General features: G+C 34.2%; 1 protein-coding gene and 1 long non-coding RNA gene across 3 annotated transcripts in view; both read left to right on the top strand.

Moving 5' to 3' along the window:
* LOC143205870 (putative ATP-dependent RNA helicase DDX43) overlaps window positions 1-8,639 on the top strand; it is a 42,102-nt gene extending 33,463 nt beyond the window's left edge. For both annotated transcript variants that reach the window (XM_076418904.1, XM_076418903.1), the window contains 10 exons: window positions 818-965; window positions 1,022-1,188; window positions 5,589-5,699; window positions 5,761-6,026; window positions 6,801-6,930; window positions 6,988-7,360; window positions 7,422-7,531; window positions 7,593-8,112; window positions 8,168-8,336; window positions 8,403-8,639. In XM_076418904.1, the coding sequence (XP_076275019.1) occupies window positions 1,152-1,188; window positions 5,589-5,699; window positions 5,761-6,026; window positions 6,801-6,930; window positions 6,988-7,360; window positions 7,422-7,531; window positions 7,593-8,112; window positions 8,168-8,336; window positions 8,403-8,522 (1,836 nt within the window). In that variant the 5' untranslated portion in view covers window positions 818-965; window positions 1,022-1,151 and the 3' untranslated portion in view covers window positions 8,523-8,639. The remainder of the gene's footprint in view (window positions 1-817; window positions 966-1,021; window positions 1,189-5,588; window positions 5,700-5,760; window positions 6,027-6,800; window positions 6,931-6,987; window positions 7,361-7,421; window positions 7,532-7,592; window positions 8,113-8,167; window positions 8,337-8,402) is intronic.
* Window positions 8,640-10,994: 2,355 nt separating this feature from the next.
* LOC143205889 (uncharacterized) lies at window positions 10,995-15,305 on the top strand. Its single transcript, XR_013007964.1, has 3 exons — window positions 10,995-11,186; window positions 11,249-11,405; window positions 12,345-15,305. It is a non-coding gene; the product is annotated as an uncharacterized LOC143205889 (long non-coding RNA).
* Window positions 15,306-19,153: the final 3,848 nt, after the last annotated feature.

The following is a 19,153-nucleotide window of genomic DNA, read 5'->3' as shown; positions in this document are numbered from 1 at the left end:
TCGACTCCAGGTGATATCATTGTTGCTGTTTCCCGTACTACTGATAAAGGCGGGAGCTGTTTGTTCATTCTGCACTAGTTCCAGTCGGTGTGATATGGTCCAGGTTATCAGATTTGAACCTCTGTTGTTTATTGTATTGCCGCCTATAAAGTGTGCTTGGTATTAAAATCACCAGCTACTATCCATTTCTTCTGGTATTTCTGCCATTGTTCTTCTTTATCCTCTAAGCAATTTATGTCGTCTTAATAGTCACTCGGTGTCTAAAAGTTTTTGTTATCGATCATATATTTCAAGCATATTAAATATACCATATATTGTTTAGTTTTTAACAAAATGTACTATAACTATTTTAAAGACAGCATGTGAGAAGTCTGATATACTCAAGATTTTATGAAAATTTCATGTAAAATTGCCCGTAGGTATTTGGTTTTCAAGTTCCTTCACAAGCAAAAGTACCCTCTCATTTATTTATTAACTTTTGCCCATGTACATATTTAATCAGTTGTCTTTAGTAGATAACTTGGTCAGTTGCTTTTTTATAAGAGGTCATAAAATATATGTTAGACTTGATTTGAAGTTAGTTTTTTAATTATAATTTTATATCTAAGATAGATTATAATTTTGTATCTTATATTATCATGCAGTAATGATTTCCACGGCTTTAGCGGCACATGGGCGGGGCATTATTTGGTAGAAATTTTCAAAGAGCTCTTTGCACAAATGTTTTTGAATAACATTTTTATTCTACAGTGAATTTAACTTTAAAGAAACTGATAAAATATATTAATAAGTCAATAATCATTATAATGTAATGTAGGTGGAAAGAGCTTAGTTACTAAGCCTGCTTTGTACTCGATAATGCTTCCCAGTGATGTCTCCATTATAACAATCCAAATGGAAAGAGTGATACATTGTGGATGCATTTATAATTCAACAATAATTTCCTAAACGAAATATCTATTAAGGTAATAGATTAAATGACTTTATTAGTAGTAAAGAAATGTATGTGTGTATATTTCAGAACACAGATATATAGAAGGAAGATGCTATTATTGGAATAAGTTTTTATAATATTTATCTATTGCTTTACGAGAAAGTCTGCACCCAGGTAGATTCTTCCTGGTTTTTGAGACAAAGTATCATTGGCCAACATGACTTTAATGAAGATATGTCTTCAACAAATGCTTGGTAAGTGTTTATACTGTTTATATTTTCATAGGTAGATATGTACTTACAGTTACATAATTTTTATCTATTGTACTCGTAAATGTTAACTGTTTGCTCATTATTTTAACTATTTTGTCTTTGATAACAGATTTTTCAAAGAAAATTTAAAAAACCATTGTTCTTTATTGTTAAGTCATATTGATGTAGTTTTAAAGAGGCTTATAAATGGTCAATTTTTATTTAAATTCTGATTTTGGTTTTAGAATATGCGCCCAATAAATAATATCCTCTGATTAGCATGTTATTTATGTGCCATGCACTCGAATTTATAATTTAATACTTAAAGAAATATATATTAATATATGCATCGGTTTTAAAGGTATTAAGATGTGTATATTATATTTGCTGTAATTAACTGGCTGAAATAACTACAAAGCCTAACGATGTATATTAATAGAGTGTGTAAGAGTGTTACAAATTTTTTCCTGAAAGTTATGTACCATGAAGATATGAAAACATATATTTTTATAGGTTTTATGTCACCAAATACCGTCAATATTTATATATCTTATATGGAGGATCTATAAATTATCTAGTTTAAATTCTTTATAGCAAAAATGATGATAATATTATGATAAATATTTTATTTTACATCGATTACCATTTTTCTATATCATTTCGAAACCTAAATATTCATATAATTATATGAAGTCCACATTGACATTAGGAACATTTTACAGATTAATTTAATAAAATTATATCTTATTGACATTGCATGGCATTGCATGACATGGCATTAATTGACAGCACCAAAAAGTTTTGAAATGCAATTATTTTCATAAAGTTTAAATATAATCAAGTAAAAATATTAATTGACATCTTATTGGAATATTCCTTTTTTTTTAGAAATGATAGTAATATGTTTATTATGTCATAAACTTTAGGTATCAAATGAGACACATAATCAAGGTAATAAGTTGGCAGTAAATAAGTTCAAAAAACGAAAGGTTCAAAGAAAAATTTAATTACCATTCAAGGGAACGAGAATGTCTAGAAATATGAGAGGATAGCATTAATCCCACCTACAAAATCTTCTTATAAAAGAGGTGGTTATATGGTTCAAAGCATAGAGTAATAGAGAGTCAACTCAATAGGGATCATAGAAACGCGGTAGAAACAAAGTAAGCCAATCAGATCTCATGGCGGTTTGCAGCGTAACGATTAAAGCAATTAATAAGTTAAAAGAAGCGGCATCTAGAAGTTGGACGTCTCGAAATATTTCCCCAAAATTTATAGGAAAACTTAATTTTTATTATTTTAATTTTATAGGAAAATTTGAGTAATTGTTTTGCGACGTCCAACATGTCAATTTCCCTACTTTTAATATATTACTTGTTTTAATCGCAATGCGAAGGGCCGAGATGGAACCTGACCGGTTCACTTCGTTCCAAGGTTTGTTTTTATTTTGTGCGACATTTTCAATGTGCCCCCGTCAGCTTTCTATAACGTTTATAGACTAAATTATTATTTTATTATATTTTTTGTATATACTTGTATATACTAAAGTCGTGCGCCCGGATGCACAGAGAGTGACGAAATGCATCATCGTTTTCCGTTCAAAAAGTACCCTGCGATCTTTAAAAAATAGGTAGAAAACATTAAAAATCCTAAACTTGTTTGGTTACAAATGAAACAAATGTATGATCTTTACCGCGTTTAAAACCACTAGATCAATCTAAAATATTCCAAGATATAAACCCACAAGCATAGAGCTTTTTAATTTTCTAACTAATAAATCAAAAGAGAGCTCCAAGAGGACAACGGTTTACAACAATAGTGGAAGTTATGGCTGTAGGCCTCTTAAAATCTAGCAGAAAAGTCTATAGGATATTGTCAAAAATGTTTGCTCTCCCTTCAAGGGGTACATGTCTAGTTCTGCTTTGGAAGATACCACTTCGAGCTGGGTTAAATGAGCAAATGCTTTTGTTAATCAAAAGGGCAGTACAAAAGATGACTGATGAGAATAAATATTGTGTTACTTATCTTCGACAATTTGAGCTTAGCACCCAATTTGCAATATAATTTAAAACAAGATTTCATTGAATGGCTGGAGGATTAAGGTACCAAGATATTGAGAAATGCAGCCATAGCAAACTATGTAAGTGTTTTCAGTGTAAAGGGCATTTTCAGAGAATGGAAACAAACTATCTGCATTACATATTCCAATAGCCCAGTTAAATCGGCTGTTTTAAAAAGGTCTATAATTTGTCTATAATAAGTCTGCTATTAATAGTTTGTTAGCCCAGTTAACAAATTCTTGTGAATTCGAAATAAATAGAAAAAAAATTCCACTTTAAGATATTCTTCATTTATTTATGGGAATTTGCAATAATTTGTTAACAAAACATTTCTACATTACAATTGATAGCATACAAAAAAAGATGGAAAATGAAACCACATATTACAGTTTTATAAGTTAGATACACATGCTCCAGTTGGAATGTGTCCAAAGTTAACAGACCATCATGTGATCCCTGAAAAAATTACCAAGATGAAAGCTAAGAATTGTACTCAAGTATTAAGTCGTACAGTTGGCTCGCTTATGTGTAATATATCAAGTAGGTGTACATTTATTCATATTAATAATCGTTCATTTATTTTTTAATTTCAGATATTAATCTCCTTCCAGAAGAAGCTATGCAGACAGGAGATATTCTTTTATTTTTAGATCAACTATTTGATAGTTGTAACTCTTTAAGGAAGGATTATACACCATCAATAAAGGGGGGATATTGAAACACGAAGAAGTGTGGTGTAAAGCGATTCAATATCTCAATAGTTCAAAATTTTATTACCTAAGTAAAAATAAATTTGTTAGAGGGCCGTCAATCAAAAAATTAATAACTACCTTGAGGGGGTTCATTTTATTAAAGAAAAAATATTTGAGTAAGTTTCTCAGCAAATATATTAGCTTAAGGATTCTTAACCAAGATAGTTTGGAAAATGTTTTTGGATCTATTAGAGCTCAGTGATCCAGGAATATACATCCTTCATTTAGTATCTTTAAGAAGTCTTTTAAAGCGTTCCCTATAAGTTCCTTCTTTTCATCTCATTCACCATTAGAATATTGTGAAGTGGATGAACATGAAGCCGCTTTAGATAATTTACATTCTTTAATAACAGGGGATGTATTTCCAGGAGTTGAGAAATTGCAACTTGACTGTATAACTTCAGTTTTAGATGTTCCTATAAGAGCAAACAAAGTTTTATATTGTACCATAGTGTACATGTCAGGTTATTTAGTAAAACTTTTGAAAAAAGAAATTAATTGTGATTTTTCCTAACACACAATTATGAACAAATCAGTAGACTCACAAATTGAGACTCATTTTATAGATGCATATTGTCATGCCCCAGGCTCCAGCAAAAATGTTTTATTATACTGTCAGTAGGTCTTTGAGCTATCTCTTTTATTTTATTCAGTGATTTTGCCACGTCATTAATATAACAAAATGTTTGTCAAATGTTTAAAAAAAGTAAATTTAAAAGTCTTTAATTGTAAATTCCATAATGATCTTTCAGATTGAATATTAAAAGTACTAACAAGGTGCGCTATATACTTTTTGAGTAAAACGGCTCAACAGAATTTTAAGAGGGAAACACTCAGAAGTTTACTTTCAGTATAAGAAAATAAAGACAGAACAGGAAAAAGAGGGAAGAGATAATTTTAATTTGCAATGCACCCAAGTTTTTTGTTTATGATTTTATATACAGGTATATAATATTTATATTTTATAGATATATTTATTTTTATATTTTATGGATATACTTTATATTATATTTTATTGGTATATTTATATTTATTTATTGTTATAGATTATATTTATATTTAGTTATTTTCACATATTATGTTTTTATTTATTATTAAATATATTTTATTTAATAAATTTATTTCAGAAAAAAATTGTTTTTGTTGAAGTTTCATTGGTCAATTGAATATGACGTCAAGACTTTCACGTGCCAAACGTTACTAATGAGCCGATCAAATATCTTTATAGTAAAATAATTTTCTCACAGGGGCCTATAATGGAGATTTATATTGACCAATGAAATTACTTGAATGGCCAATTGTCGCGCCCTATGGGTATTGTGCAAAGCAAAACTTTGCGTCAGACTCCCCTAATGAATTGCATCTCTATTATTCTATGGGCTCAAGGTATCATTCGTCTACGAACTTTCCTTGATACAGGTTAAAATCAAATATTTGTGAAATCTTTTCAATTATTTGTAACTTTGTGTAAAATGAGTTATAGACACGGTAAGTTACTTATTCAAAAAATTTATTTTTAAATAACCTGCCAAAATTTAAAGAACAATTGATTTTTCTAAATGCATTATATTTAATCATCAACTCATTTCAGAAAATAAAAGGGGCATGGACAACAACCCCTGTTATAACAGCAGCCGCAAGAACACTTCTAATAGCGTAACAGAACTATGGATAGAAAACAGATTTATCGGAAAGATTATAGGTTAGCATGAAATATTTAAACATTGTTAAAACAAACCAACTATTATATGTATTATTTACAGGGAAAGGGGGTGTCAATATTAGAGCTCTAGAGCGAGAAACAGGCGCAAGTGTTCAGGTGACTAATCAATTGGATGGAAACAAAACTCTAATCAGTGTTATTGGTTCCACCAAGGCAAGCAATAAGGCAATTAAAATACTTGTTGCAAAAACTAAACATTCGCCAGCACCTCTTGTACCAGAGCTACCACCTGCGCCAGTACCAGTTATTATTGAGCCTCTGAAAAAAAGCCCTCCCAAGAAAGATTATTTCGACTCAGATGAATGCGTAAGTTTTTCACATATTTGATATAAGGTATAAGGTCATCAAAATTAATTAATATTACACAATATCTTATATAATTATTATTGGTATTACTAAAAATTTGCGAATTGCATTTTGTGTGTTGATAGAGTAGAATTAGTTCAAAAAAGCTGATAAATTCTTGTGGAATGAAACTTCTGGAATATCTTTCTTGATCCTATTCATAATTTTGTAGCTGTATTAGCATATAGAACTTGGATATTATCTATTCTGATAGGGAAATATTTTCTCTGTAGACTGTAAAATGGACATAGACAGATGTATTCTCATTCAAACTGATTCTACATTATTCCAATGTCTAATTATTAATTTTGTATATTTAACATAGGAATTTCCTTACTGCTTCGTCGTGGTCTTTTAAATAGTATTTATAATGCTAAAAAAACTTCATATTATTCTGAATTTTCTTTTATCGGTAATACAAACTCTGGCTTCCTTAGGACAATTATTAAATTTGGAACGCAAGAAAATATTTACTTTATGAATCCGTTTGTTTATAGGCCAACTTAGTTGGGGTTTAAGTAATTAATGAATTTGGAATTGGATTTGGAAGTATGGATGGATTTGGAGAACTATTATATTAAGTTTGCTCTACGTTTATATAATTTAGGGAAATGGTCAAATTACCATATTATGAAGAAGTCGATTAAATCTGCGATTGCATCTGTACTTCTAGGCCACAATCTTGGCTTGCCAGTTGATAATATTGTACATTTATAATAATTTACTTTTTATCAGCTAAGGGAGGAAGAAGTCTATTGGTCCCAGTTTCCCGAAATTAAGAAAAATTTTTATGAGGAACACCCTCAAGTAAGTGCCTTAAAGGAGAAAAATGTTGCCGAAATAAGGTTCATGAAAAGTAATATAGGTAAGTGGCCACGCATGTGCTAAAATTCACTTAAAATTACAAGTTAAATATTTTCAGTTGTCGATAGAATTATGGGAAAAAATGATGTAGTTAAGCCCATAGCCAAGCCATTGTTAACATTTGAGCAGGCATTTTATAACTGTCCAGAGATTTTAGTAAAGCTCAATAAAGCGAAATTCCACGAACCAACGCCTATACAGTGCCAGGCTTGGCCGATTTTATTATCGGGAGAGGATATGATTGGTATTGCTCAAACTGGGTCCGGGAAAACGTTGGCGTTCTTGTTGCCGGCGTTCATTCACATTGAGGGTCAAATGACGCCGAAAGAAGAAAGACGCGGACCGGCCGTCCTCATTGTGGCGCCCACACGAGAAATGGTTATTCAAATAAATAAGGAGGTGAATAAATATCAATACTCCGGAATAACGTCGTAAGTATTTTAGAGAGATAAGGTGTCGTGCAAACGTTTAAATGAGATCATCTTCTTACAGGTGCTGCGTGTACGGCGATGTCGACCGCAAGAAACAAGTTGCTGCTCTACAGGAAAGTGTCGATATCGTAATCGCAACTCCCGGAAAAATGAATGATCTGATGAATTCAGGTGAGAGCTTCGACTTACTTAAATGTTGTTTCCAATCTGACAATGCATATTATCATTTTAGGTGACTTATTTATCGAAAATATCACTTACGTGGTATTAGACAAGGCGGATCGTATGTTAGACATGGGATTCGAGGCACAAATAAGACGGGTGCTCTATGATATCAGGCCTACGAGGCAAACCGTGATGATGAGCGCTACATGGCCTTCGGGCGTAAGTCGCCTGGCGGCTAGCTATACAAAAGATCCAGTACAAGTTTACGTCGGTTCTAGAGATCTAACAGCAACGCACTCGGTGAAGCAAACTTGTGTAGTGTGTAAGGAGAGTGAAAAAGAGAATCTTCTCTTCGATTTATTAGATAAATTGAGTATTAACGATAAAGTGATTGTGTTCTGCGGTACCAAAGGAAAAGCCGTTTATATCTCTGTCGAGTGCGTCATTAGGCGACTACCCAGTGCTTCAATATATTGCGGTATGGAGCAAGAAGAGCGTGAAAAAGCCGTTACCGATATAACAGACGGAACCGCAAGCATTTTGATTGCCACAGATGTAGTTTCCAGCTTAGATATCGGAGATGTTACGTAAGTGTAACAACATGTTTCCCTTTAGCATAGTTAATTGTTTCGCTTTTACCAGGCATGTGATCAACTACGATTTTCCTAAATATATGGATGAATATGTCCATAGAATTGGCCGAACGGGAAGAGCTGGCAAAATGGGTGAATGTGAATCGATCAGCTTCTTCAGCAAAGATGATTGGGCGAATGCATCCAAACTTATAGAAATATTGGAAGAGGCAAGCCAGGTAATGTATTGGCGACAATCATCAAGTAGTATTTTTATTAATTATTTTTTCCATTCTTAACGACAGGAAGTATCAAAGAATCTATGCGAACTAGCGGAACTATATGACAAATCATATAGGAAGAAAAATGAGGACGAAGTATTGCCGAAAAGGAAACCGTTGACCTTCGCAGAATTTTGGAGCTGATAATGAAAATTAAGAATATAGCTGATGATCATAATCTAATCATGATACATACTAACTTGTTAATGGATGATATTAATATTATAACGTTTAATAATTTAAAGAATAAACATCGTTAATTTATATAAGTTCTTTAGCTCAACCCTATAAATTTTTCCTTTTAGCAACGCTAATAATAATTTTATAATAAAACTGGCACACGCGACAGAAGATGTCCTGTTAAAATATCATTATTAATACCGAGTAATTTTAATATTTATTTGGACACACGTAAATGCATTCATACTTGATTTGGTAATAACAAAATTTTAATTTCATTCCAATTTAGATTATACCAAATGTAATGAGGTGAACTAATAGACCCTATGCACGTCAAAAGTCACTACTCTGCGATGGTGGAAGTATATATACGGAACCGATATTGCCGGTATCAGTTGTTCCATTTACGTGACTGATAATAGCATTAGGCGAATGTATTAGTCCTCAGAACAAAGCTCGTTTGATTAAACTTAACATATCGTAATTGCTCGCTTTTAACTTTCGTTTATATACCAACAATGCGTTGAAAGTACTACGTGTATCACTTACCATCAATCGGAATGCCTAGAAGTTCATAGCTAGAATTCAATGTTGTACTTGTTATTGGATTTCAGGTTTTATTAGTAAATGCATTTCTTAACAAAAACACTAATACAGTATTGAAAATATTAAAAATGCAAATTTATGTATCAATAGTCAAAATCAACATTCCATAGAGCACTAATTTATAAAATAATTTAATAGAATTCTAATTTCTCATTTATTGGTGTGTTGTTAGTTCCCACGTGTGACACAAGGTAAAGTATAGTTTGGTAGTTTGGTATACTTGCGCCTAATAAAGTCCTGGTAAAATTCTTTTTTTACTTCGCAGAATTTATTACTTGCCATCAAATACCAGTTTAATTGATCCAGTTTTTATAGAGTGTGGTATAATGCGAATTCAGGTCTCTGCTTCAATGAAGAAAACCCTCCGAGAGCGATCCTTCCCTCCTCACCGCTAGATGATCGGCTCATTCATTACCCACAGTTCCCATGTGATGTGGAACCCACATGTAAATGATGTTCTTGCCACTATTATAAGTGATGGTGTTTAGCTCGCGGATGTACATTATCAGTGAATGATGTTACTGTACTGATCCAAAACTTTCTAGAGAGCTCATGGAGTCAATGATAATTACCACCGAGATCACTTCTAGGCTGTTATGAATGTATTTCAGGGCTTTATTGATGGCTAGCAATTCGGCAGTAAAAATTCTTGCCAAAGAGAGCAATTTAAAATGCTCTTATTTTAATGCCGAAATATATGCAGCTCCCATATATTCGTTACTCTTAGATACCTCTGGGTAGACCAAGAGGGGATTAAGATATTTTTCAGAAAGGATTTGTTTGAAAAGGGAGCGCGCACTAAAAGAACTGATACCATCTTTGGGAAGAAGCCTCGCCGAGAGATTAACGGTTATAGGTGCATTTTTCCAGAAGGGTGTTTTATTTACAGGTCTATAAGCTGAAGGCATCTCTAATGAAAGACGGTTAGAAATTCTCTGAAAGTTATGACAAGACCCTTTATATATTCTGCCCAAAATAGTGATATTGCAGTTGGTAGAGAAAAACCCATTCAAGCCCATATTGAGACAATTTTGGCTTGAATCTCAAAGAGCCTACATACTTTAGTAACAGGAGCTCCCGTCGAGAATTCAAGGAAGAAATCTCCGCTTCGCAAAGTAAACTATCTATCGGGCTGGTACTCCTAAAGACTCCTAGCGCAATCCTAGTGCTGTGTTTTGGATTTAATTAAATATTTTTATAAATGAGGGCGCTGCAGAAATGAAACAGTGGCGGCCATAATCAAGCTTACTCAATGTCAGCGCTCTATATATGTTCAAGAGGGCACCCCACTGAAAGTTATATATTTATTTGCCATTTCGGGTTTTTGGGACCACAGGCCTAATACTTTTCAATTCTAGTTTTTCAATCCTTTCGGAAAAATATTCGATAATTTTTTCCTGTCTGTCTAGCTTTCCTATTAGTTCAAGTAGCAATTCGTCGGTGGTTGCTTTATCTTTCTTTGTATCTCTTTGATTAGTTTGACTGACACTTTAGGCATAAGTAATTTTACCATTAACTTTGTTATATTTTGTCGGTTCTTTCTCCTCACTCATTGCTTCTTGAGGTTTAACTTGAGCTATTCTATTTCTCCTCTCCTGTAATGTTTTAGCAACTACACATCTTCTATAACTTGCCGGATGCGCTTCATTCCAGTTTGCATATTTCGACTATCATATCATTTAATTTATTTCATTAATTTAGAGATTATATTCAATATAATATACTATAATATAATATAATTTTCAATTTTTTTTATTTATATTGATGACAATTTTACAGTTTTCTTATTTTGAAATTCCTATCCTTTGATTGCCTAGGTTCTTGCTAGATGTCGCGCGCCACTTGTTTTCTTCCTCTAGTAATATTTTCACAATTAATTTGTAGATTTTGTGGATTATTTCTTATATTCCCGTTTTAATTACTATATTTTCCTTTTATTAATAAATTAGAATTACCCGTAATTTATGTCGTCGGATATTGTTTTCGATTCTCATTTGAAGAACTGACGTACGCGCATGGAAGGTTATGTCTTCGTTCTGTTTATACGTTTTGTTTATTTTATTTTATTATTGTTGTGTTTTTAGGTTTTCTTATGGATTAGACAGATCTTGTGTGATTTCGCACCACTTGGAGGTCTTGTCGGGCACCATCTGTGTCACTAGAAAATTTGCTTGTGCTTGACGATTGAATACCACCAGACTAGGATTGTACTTTTGCATGAATATTTGGTAATATTTCAGGGTGAGTTTAGATATTATCTTTATCCTTATATCTTTTCTTATTCGAAATTGATTAATTAGATGACCCGTGTCTTTTGATTTCATAAGACATGAAGTCCACTGAGATTACCACTCCGCGGGATGGTGAAGTGACGCCATAAATATATTTTGATGTTGTTTAACTACCTTTATTTTATTTTATTTTGTTGCTAGTTATTTTCCGACCAAGACATCAGCAGTGTATTTGTTTTTAGTATTTTTTAGGTTATCTGCGTCCAGATTATTTAGCAGAATTGGTGGAATTGATCATGATTTATTTGGAGATGATATATCCGAAGCTGTCCGTGGCACCATCCAGCCCTTCTGTACTCGATGATTGAACACTATCAGATTAGTACTTTACTTTTGCTTGAGTACTTTCGTGTATGTTGAATAATATATTTGTTTTTATTAAACTTATTTGTTCGAAATTTATTAGTTAGATGACTTATGTGTTTTGATTTGCAAGGTATGAGGTCTATTGAGATTACAACCCTGTGGGTCGGTGCAGTAACTTCGTGAATGTGTTTCATATTGTTTAACTACTTTTATTGCCAATCATCTTCCCATCGGGATATCAACAGTTTATTTATGAGTTGATGGAATTGTTGTGTTCTAGTGGTGCAAAGCATTTTGGGACTATTGATACTATGAATTTGCTACTTTTCTACACTATAAGATGAATATTATTTGTCTTGTTTTATGAGGTGTGTCTCTGTCCTTTGAGTGATTGTTTTAGATGATTGTGCTTTATGCAGAGGTTGTGCGGAGGTTATTTTGTGAGGATAGATATATAGAGATGATATGAATTTACGCCATCTCATTTGATGAATTAGAAAATTTATATTCCTTTATGGATTTTGATATTATTTGTCTATTTGAGCAGTCCTTAACCCCATTTACTTATTGTCTTTGTTTTTAGGTAGATTGGGCGACACAACAAGACTCCTATGTTGTTTACGTGATGAAGATGCGGATCTGTAGTGCTATTGCTTAAACTAAAGCAAACCATCAGCACCTCTCGATCTTCTCCATGCCATTTTACATGATTGAAGCATATTCTCCCATGCTCGTCGTTCCGGATCGTCAGCTTATTTTAATTGTTTAATGGTTCCTATAATTTGGCTTTTTTTTCTTGCTTATGACTATTATATTAATTACTTAATGATGCTCGAATTATAGTAACCATTGTTTTGAATTAAACTATGTAATAGTTGCATGCAGTAACACTAACATCTAATACTAGTATGCCTAATACTAATCATTTTGAATGTGTATTTGTGGGATTGTGGAATTATCTGTGTCTATCTCTGTCTTTCTCAAGGGGCGTCTCTTATCATTACTGGTCTTTTTATTTGTATTAATGCGAGGGGGTTATTTTGAAGGATATAGTATGTTGAAAATATATGTATTGAAAGTTATCTTGACAGGGCTATTATATGTATTGTGCTTTATTGGTTTAATTAATCATAATAATAATAATAATAATGAGGGTTTATATTACTGATTTCTTCTTGTTGTTCTTGTTATTATCAGCTGTCAGTTCCGGGATTGCTGGACTTCTGCGATATTTTCTTCTTCATTAATAACTTTGTTTGCCCAATCATTCAATATTTCAATTTTCTTCCTGTTTATTTTGTTGAGTGCATTTCTCATTTCCATCTGATCATCGACATTTTATAAAGATCTCTGGCGCTCAACCTTTCGGCCTTTGTGCATTCATTCATGATGACTATCTTGGCTGCATCTGCATACTGCTTCCATGATTTTCAGTCTGAATCTCTTGATGTATGCTTCCATGTTTCCATTGTTTGTTATCAGTTGCACTGCTTTTCAGTTTAGTTCTAACCTTTCAAATCCTACTGTTTTGCAGTGTTTGTAAGTGTTTCGGCCGTTGGTGAATTCGTCCCTGTATCTTTGCCATTTTTGTAGAATCCATTTCTTCTTTTCTTTTCTTGCTGTGATTTTACTGGTCCAACCCAGTCCGTCTTTGTCTGTTTGATTCTTCTTAGTGGCAGCCTTGGCTAGTTGGTCGACCTTTGTTGATTCCGTTGTGGTAAGCCTTTTTCCCATGATATTTTCGTTTGGATACCCCTGGCTGCTGGCTCTCGCAGTACCTTGTGTACTTCGGCTACCTTTCTGATCTTTGTCTCGTCGTTCTCCAGTTGCCAGATAGTCGCTCTGCTATCTGTTTTGATGACGGCATGCATATCGCCATGTTTTTCTTCTAGCATTCTTATGGCTAGAAATTCAGCTAGCCTGCTGTTAATTCCATTTTCTAGCCTGATGCATGCCTCTTACTCCGTCCCGTCGCTCCTCCGAATGAATATACCTACTCTTGCTTTTTCCTGCTTCACACTAGCATCCGTCCATACCTTCGCTATGTGTCTTCCTATCTCGTTCTACTCGATCTCCAACGAATCCGATCTCCACAGTTTTTCCCATGACCAACACATGTATTCTTGCTCCGGCCTTGGCGGGCCTGGTGGATAACCGTATTTTTTTGCCGCTCATGCTCTTGCTTCGGCTTCTATCGGTAGAGGAACTACTCCTACAATTACTTGTAGCGCGCTCGTCGGTGCTGTTTTATACGCGCCAGTGATTAATATTAGAGCATATCTTTGAATCGCGTGTAGTTTCCTCTGAGTGTGTACTTTATTTACATACCGTCCCCATGTCTCGGACCCATATAGTATGGCTGGCTTTAGGAGTTATGATTTCTTCATTTAATTTAATTCTTATCTTCGCAAATCTGGTCGTACTGGGTACTACTGGGATTTCTCTCCTGCGGTCATATCTTCTTTTGTTCAATTCTTCCATCATAAAGGGGATCTCCTTTGGATATATCATAGCTTCCGTTTTTTCTTTATTGTATTGTGCTCTTGATTCTTCTATCCATTCTAAGCATTTGTTCCATTCTTCTTTAATTTCTGTAGGTGTTCGATGGCTGATTGCGATAATTTGGTCGTCGGCGAACACTTGTGCTATCATGTGTCTGTTGTGTGTCAATCTCAGCTATCTTATCGAACCAGGAGTTCATATTAATCAGTCATAGAGTCGGTCCTATGCTCGATCCTTGTGGGCACCCCTGCTCTATTCCGAAATCGATTTTTTTGCTGATTACCGATCTTTCAGTTAGGAAACTTGCAACTGAACGTATAATTTTCTCGTTAATTCCTGCTTTCATTTCACTTAATGCAGAAACTTGTGTGGCTGTATTGAAAGCATTTTTTACATCTAAAGCCACAACCAGCACATGTCTTGCGTTCTTTTGTTCCGACTCAACCCAGTTCTTTAGGCCTCGTATGGCTTCTATGATGCTCTTACCACTTCTGAATCCGTACTGCATTGTACTGTATATTGTTCTTCTCAAAAGTTGCCTGCAATCTCCTATTCAATATTTTGTCACTTACTTTCCCCAGGGTCGGCCGTAGGCTGATTGGCCTTTGTCCTCCGGACTTCTTCCTTAACCAGCAAAGTTTTGCTGTTTTCCATACCTTGGGGAAGTATCCCGCGTTGTAGCAGTTTTTGTAGAGTGTCAACAATTCTTGTTTCTTCTCTTGCATCTCCCAGTTTCTTTTCACTATTTCGTGCGGAATATTGTCCTTGCCGCTCGCCTTGTTTTTTAAGTTCATTATGACACAGTCCAGTTCAGCTTCTTGTATTTCTTCTTCGCCTTCTTCTTGTTTGCTCTATTCTTCATTGGTGACCCTTGTCATAATCCTTACAAGTTATTCTTTTTCTTCCTCCTCTTGTTTTGGATGATATTTTTCTACCTTTTGTTTCTTCATTTTATACATATTGCCCGGTTCGGCATCTTCCAGTTTTTAAACTATTTTCCCCCTGCTGACTCCTAGAGTCTTTATTATTTTCCAGACTCTATGCCATGGTTCAATGTCGAATGTGTTTTCTATTATTTCTTCTACATGCTTCTTCTTTTCATTGATAAGCTTCTTGAATGCTCGTTTCATTACTCCATATTCCCTCACGATGTCGGTCTTGTCCCCGTCTTCTCGAATCGGATTTTCTTCTAAGTTCCAATTTCTTCTGTTGGAATTCTCCATCCTACCATTCGTTGTCTTCTTTTATTATGATGGTGGTTGTTCCGATGGTGGTAGCAATTCGTCAGTGACTCCTTGCCAGTTGGTCCCGTGATAATCAAACTTTTTCTTCGATGTCTTGTTTCTCAGGGGTCTACCCTCTATTTCGAAGTGGATGTATTGTGGATGTGTGTGGTCGCTTAGTGTCTCTCCAGTTTCTTGTACCTTCCAGTTGATCACGTTCACTCTCGACTCCTGGTGCTATCAATGTTGCTGTTTCCCCTATTACTGATAAATGTGGGAGCTGTTTGTTCATTGTGCACTAGTTCCAGTCGGTGTGATATGGTCCAGAATATCAGATTTGAACCTCTGTTGTTTATTGTATTGCCTCCCCATTAAGTGTGTTTGGAATTAAAATTACCAGCTACTATCCATTTCTTCTGGTATTTCTGCCATTGTTCTTTTTCTTCTAGGCAATTCATGTTGTCTCCTGTCGGGTGCGCGTATAAGTTGGTGATTAGTCTAATAGTTTGACTATGACTATATCCGGTCCCGATATTTCTCTTATCGTCATAGCCTGAATATGATTTCTGATCTTGCATTCATGCCTATTTTGTTCACTGACCATCCTGTCCATGCTTTAGTTCTTGTTGCTGTTTCTTGCCCCAAGATTTTGTCGTATTTTTCTTTGTCGGCTTTCGCTCTCATGAGCGTGCTGGCTTGGATGCCTTTTTCGATGTTTATCTGTAGGATTTTAGAGCCATTTCTGCCTCATTTCTTCCATGGCCTCTTCTTTTCTTTTCTTATATACTGGACAGGTTCTATCATTTGCTCTATGGTAGGAGTTTACCTCCGGTGCTCCTGCTCTTTTGCAGTTCGTACAATTCGTGGTGCTGCTCTTGCAGTCCGTTCCCCTGTGCGGACCTGCACATATATAACAAAACTGTGCGCTTCTGCAATGTATCTGCTTGAGCCCGAATCTGCTGCATTTATAGCATAGTAAAATTTCTTTGAAGTCATCAACGAATTGTCTCAAGTTCCCTACAACGACTTTGCCCTTTTTTAACGCTGCTCTATATATGCTGGGAATTGTTTCGATTATAACGTTGTTTCTTTTGGGTTTTCACATATTTATTTATTCACTACCTTGATAAGTTCTTCTGGTTCTTCGTTGTTGCCAGTCTTTTTTCTTTCTTCTTGGATGATGTTCATAATCTCTTCGTTTTGATCAGCCAGATCTTCTATTATTTGTTCGTCTGTGATCTCCCTGGATACCCCTATGATTTTGAATTTGGGACGTTTCTTAGTATTATCAATTTTGATATCACGTACAGAGCTTATTTTTTCTATCAGGTCTTTCTTTTGTGTCTGTTCTTTATGGATCAGTCATACCAGTCCATGCCTGTGTACTCTTACGTGTTTGAGGTCATCTCCTGCTAACTCTTTACGGGTTAGCTTGCATCTGATGGTGGCTAATGTCTCCGCGCCACTTGCTTTTTCCTTTCTGATTTTAATCTTGTATTTATTATTAATCTGTTTCGGAGGTTGCCATTCTAGATTAAGTCTGGTGGTTTTCGGTGCCTTTGACTGGGCGTTTTGTGGCTTCGAGAGTGCTTTATTTTCATTATTCTTTTTTGTCGCCGCGACCTCATTGTACGTACACATCGTATTAGAGGTATTTTCGGTCTTTACCTCCACGGTAGTCATCTCGATTCTTCGGTCACTGGTCTAGAGAGTATTCCCTCTCTTGCAATAGGGATTCTATTTTTTTTGTATTCTCTTGTCTATTTCGTGCTGTATTTGTGCTAATTTTTTGTTTATCACCTCCTCCGCCATTGCTTCCTCATTCGAGATGCTCTTGACTTGACAAATACCTAAAATTCCCTAAGAAATAATATAACTAGATCCGTTCTAAAGCCCTAAATATTCAATATTTCTTGGTATATTCAATGTGAATGTATGATCACTCGTAATGCACCACACCTACAGTTCTAGGACTTAAATTGGTACGTAGGTGTGAAGTGCTGGGGAGATTGTTCGTGTACAATAAATATCTATTCTATGATGACTCCTAAACACATTGTGTTTTATTGTGAATTCAAAATATATTATATTCCCGGGAATTGCCCGCCCAAAAAAACAGCGCTTAGAAAATCAACGATTATCGCCCTTATTGATGTAACGGTTTTTATGAACCTTCATCACTGACCGTCTCTCCGAACACGTCTTCACTCTGTGAAACTCAAACGTCTACTTATTTACGAATACGAAAAGATTTTTCCTAACTAGGAACGTTAATAGGACTGTGTTATTTTCAATTTCAGCTCAAGAGTAAATTACCAAGGTTAGTTTCAATTATTTGATTTTAAGAAATATTATTATTAAATTCAATAGGTTTCCAAATATACAGCAGGCATAATGTGTTGATTTAAAAACTATTATACATCGGTGGGGCGTGTGGACCAGCATTAAGATCCGTAATTCAATTCCATGAGTTTTCACTAAACCGGATCGTTTGTATTGTGTTTTTCGTTAGACGTTTTTCCTTTGGTTAGTTTGTGTTCCGTTTTGTTCTTTGTGGTTTCGTTATTGTTTGTGTTTCACCGCTGTATTTAAAATATCTGATTATATTTAAAAGATTTAACAAACTGAAAGGAATATTTTATCCAGCAATAGGCCTGGTAAATTTTATATAAAAACTATATAATAATATGTCTGTTACAAACCGTCAAGAATTTAGAATATTCCAGTATAGAAATTAATTGAAACTTGGATGACTAATGCTTTATTGTTTTACATGAAAACATATACCCAGTAAGATTTTCCTGGCTTCACGAGTTGGTAACATTAGTCATTGCCATTTTAATGAAAGATGGGATGTGGGAAAACGTTAAGTATTAGTTGTTAAATAATTCTATTACCGATTATTTACTATATAATTATGTTTGCTCTGTATTTTAACAATCTTGTTATTCTCACGGTTTAATAGTCACTCGGTGTCTAAAAGTCTTTGTTATCGATCATATATTTCAAGCATATTAAATATACCATATATTGTTTAGTTTTTAACAAGATGTACTATAATTATTTTATAGACAGCATGTGAGAAGTCTGATCAAATTGTCAAATATATCAGATATATTTGGGAATGGATTTCTACAATATAATTCTCCCGTTACGCTTTCTCACTAGTTGCCATTTCTTTTCATGGTGTCAGAGAGATAAATTAGTAAAATTGTTAATAATGCTAGCTTATTTCGAACAGGACAAAACCCTTATCATTGGTTATTGGTTGGAAGGGAAGATAATTGGCAAATATAGTATGCTTTCTGAGTAGGCGTAACGGACATGCCATATTCACGTAACTGTAATTACAATTATAACATACGTAGCTAAGGTACAGTTTACTTTTATTTCAAGAAATATAGTGAATACCCATGGAACTAATTTATAGTCTGTTCAATAAAACAGTGAACTCACGTCATCTGATTTTATGACGTCAAAATGTCACAATGTTGCCGCATCAACTCTGAGTTGTAGTTGGTTTTAGCTTTGACATACAACATAAAAATAAAAACCATCGTTATAAAATATAATTTATTTTAATGACAGTACCTATAATGCATATATTATCGAAGGACTTAAAACTACGATTAATTATACAGTTATAATAGTTTTTAGGTTAGGGTTG

This window comes from Rhynchophorus ferrugineus, unplaced genomic scaffold (genome assembly GCF_030347505.1).
Source record: "Rhynchophorus ferrugineus isolate W39M unplaced genomic scaffold, kcgeb_rfMv2 rfM30, whole genome shotgun sequence".
NCBI lineage: Eukaryota > Metazoa > Arthropoda > Insecta > Coleoptera > Curculionidae > Rhynchophorus > Rhynchophorus ferrugineus.
The sequence above is the reverse complement of the archived record's forward strand: the minus strand, read 5'-3'. Positions and strand labels throughout refer to the sequence as shown.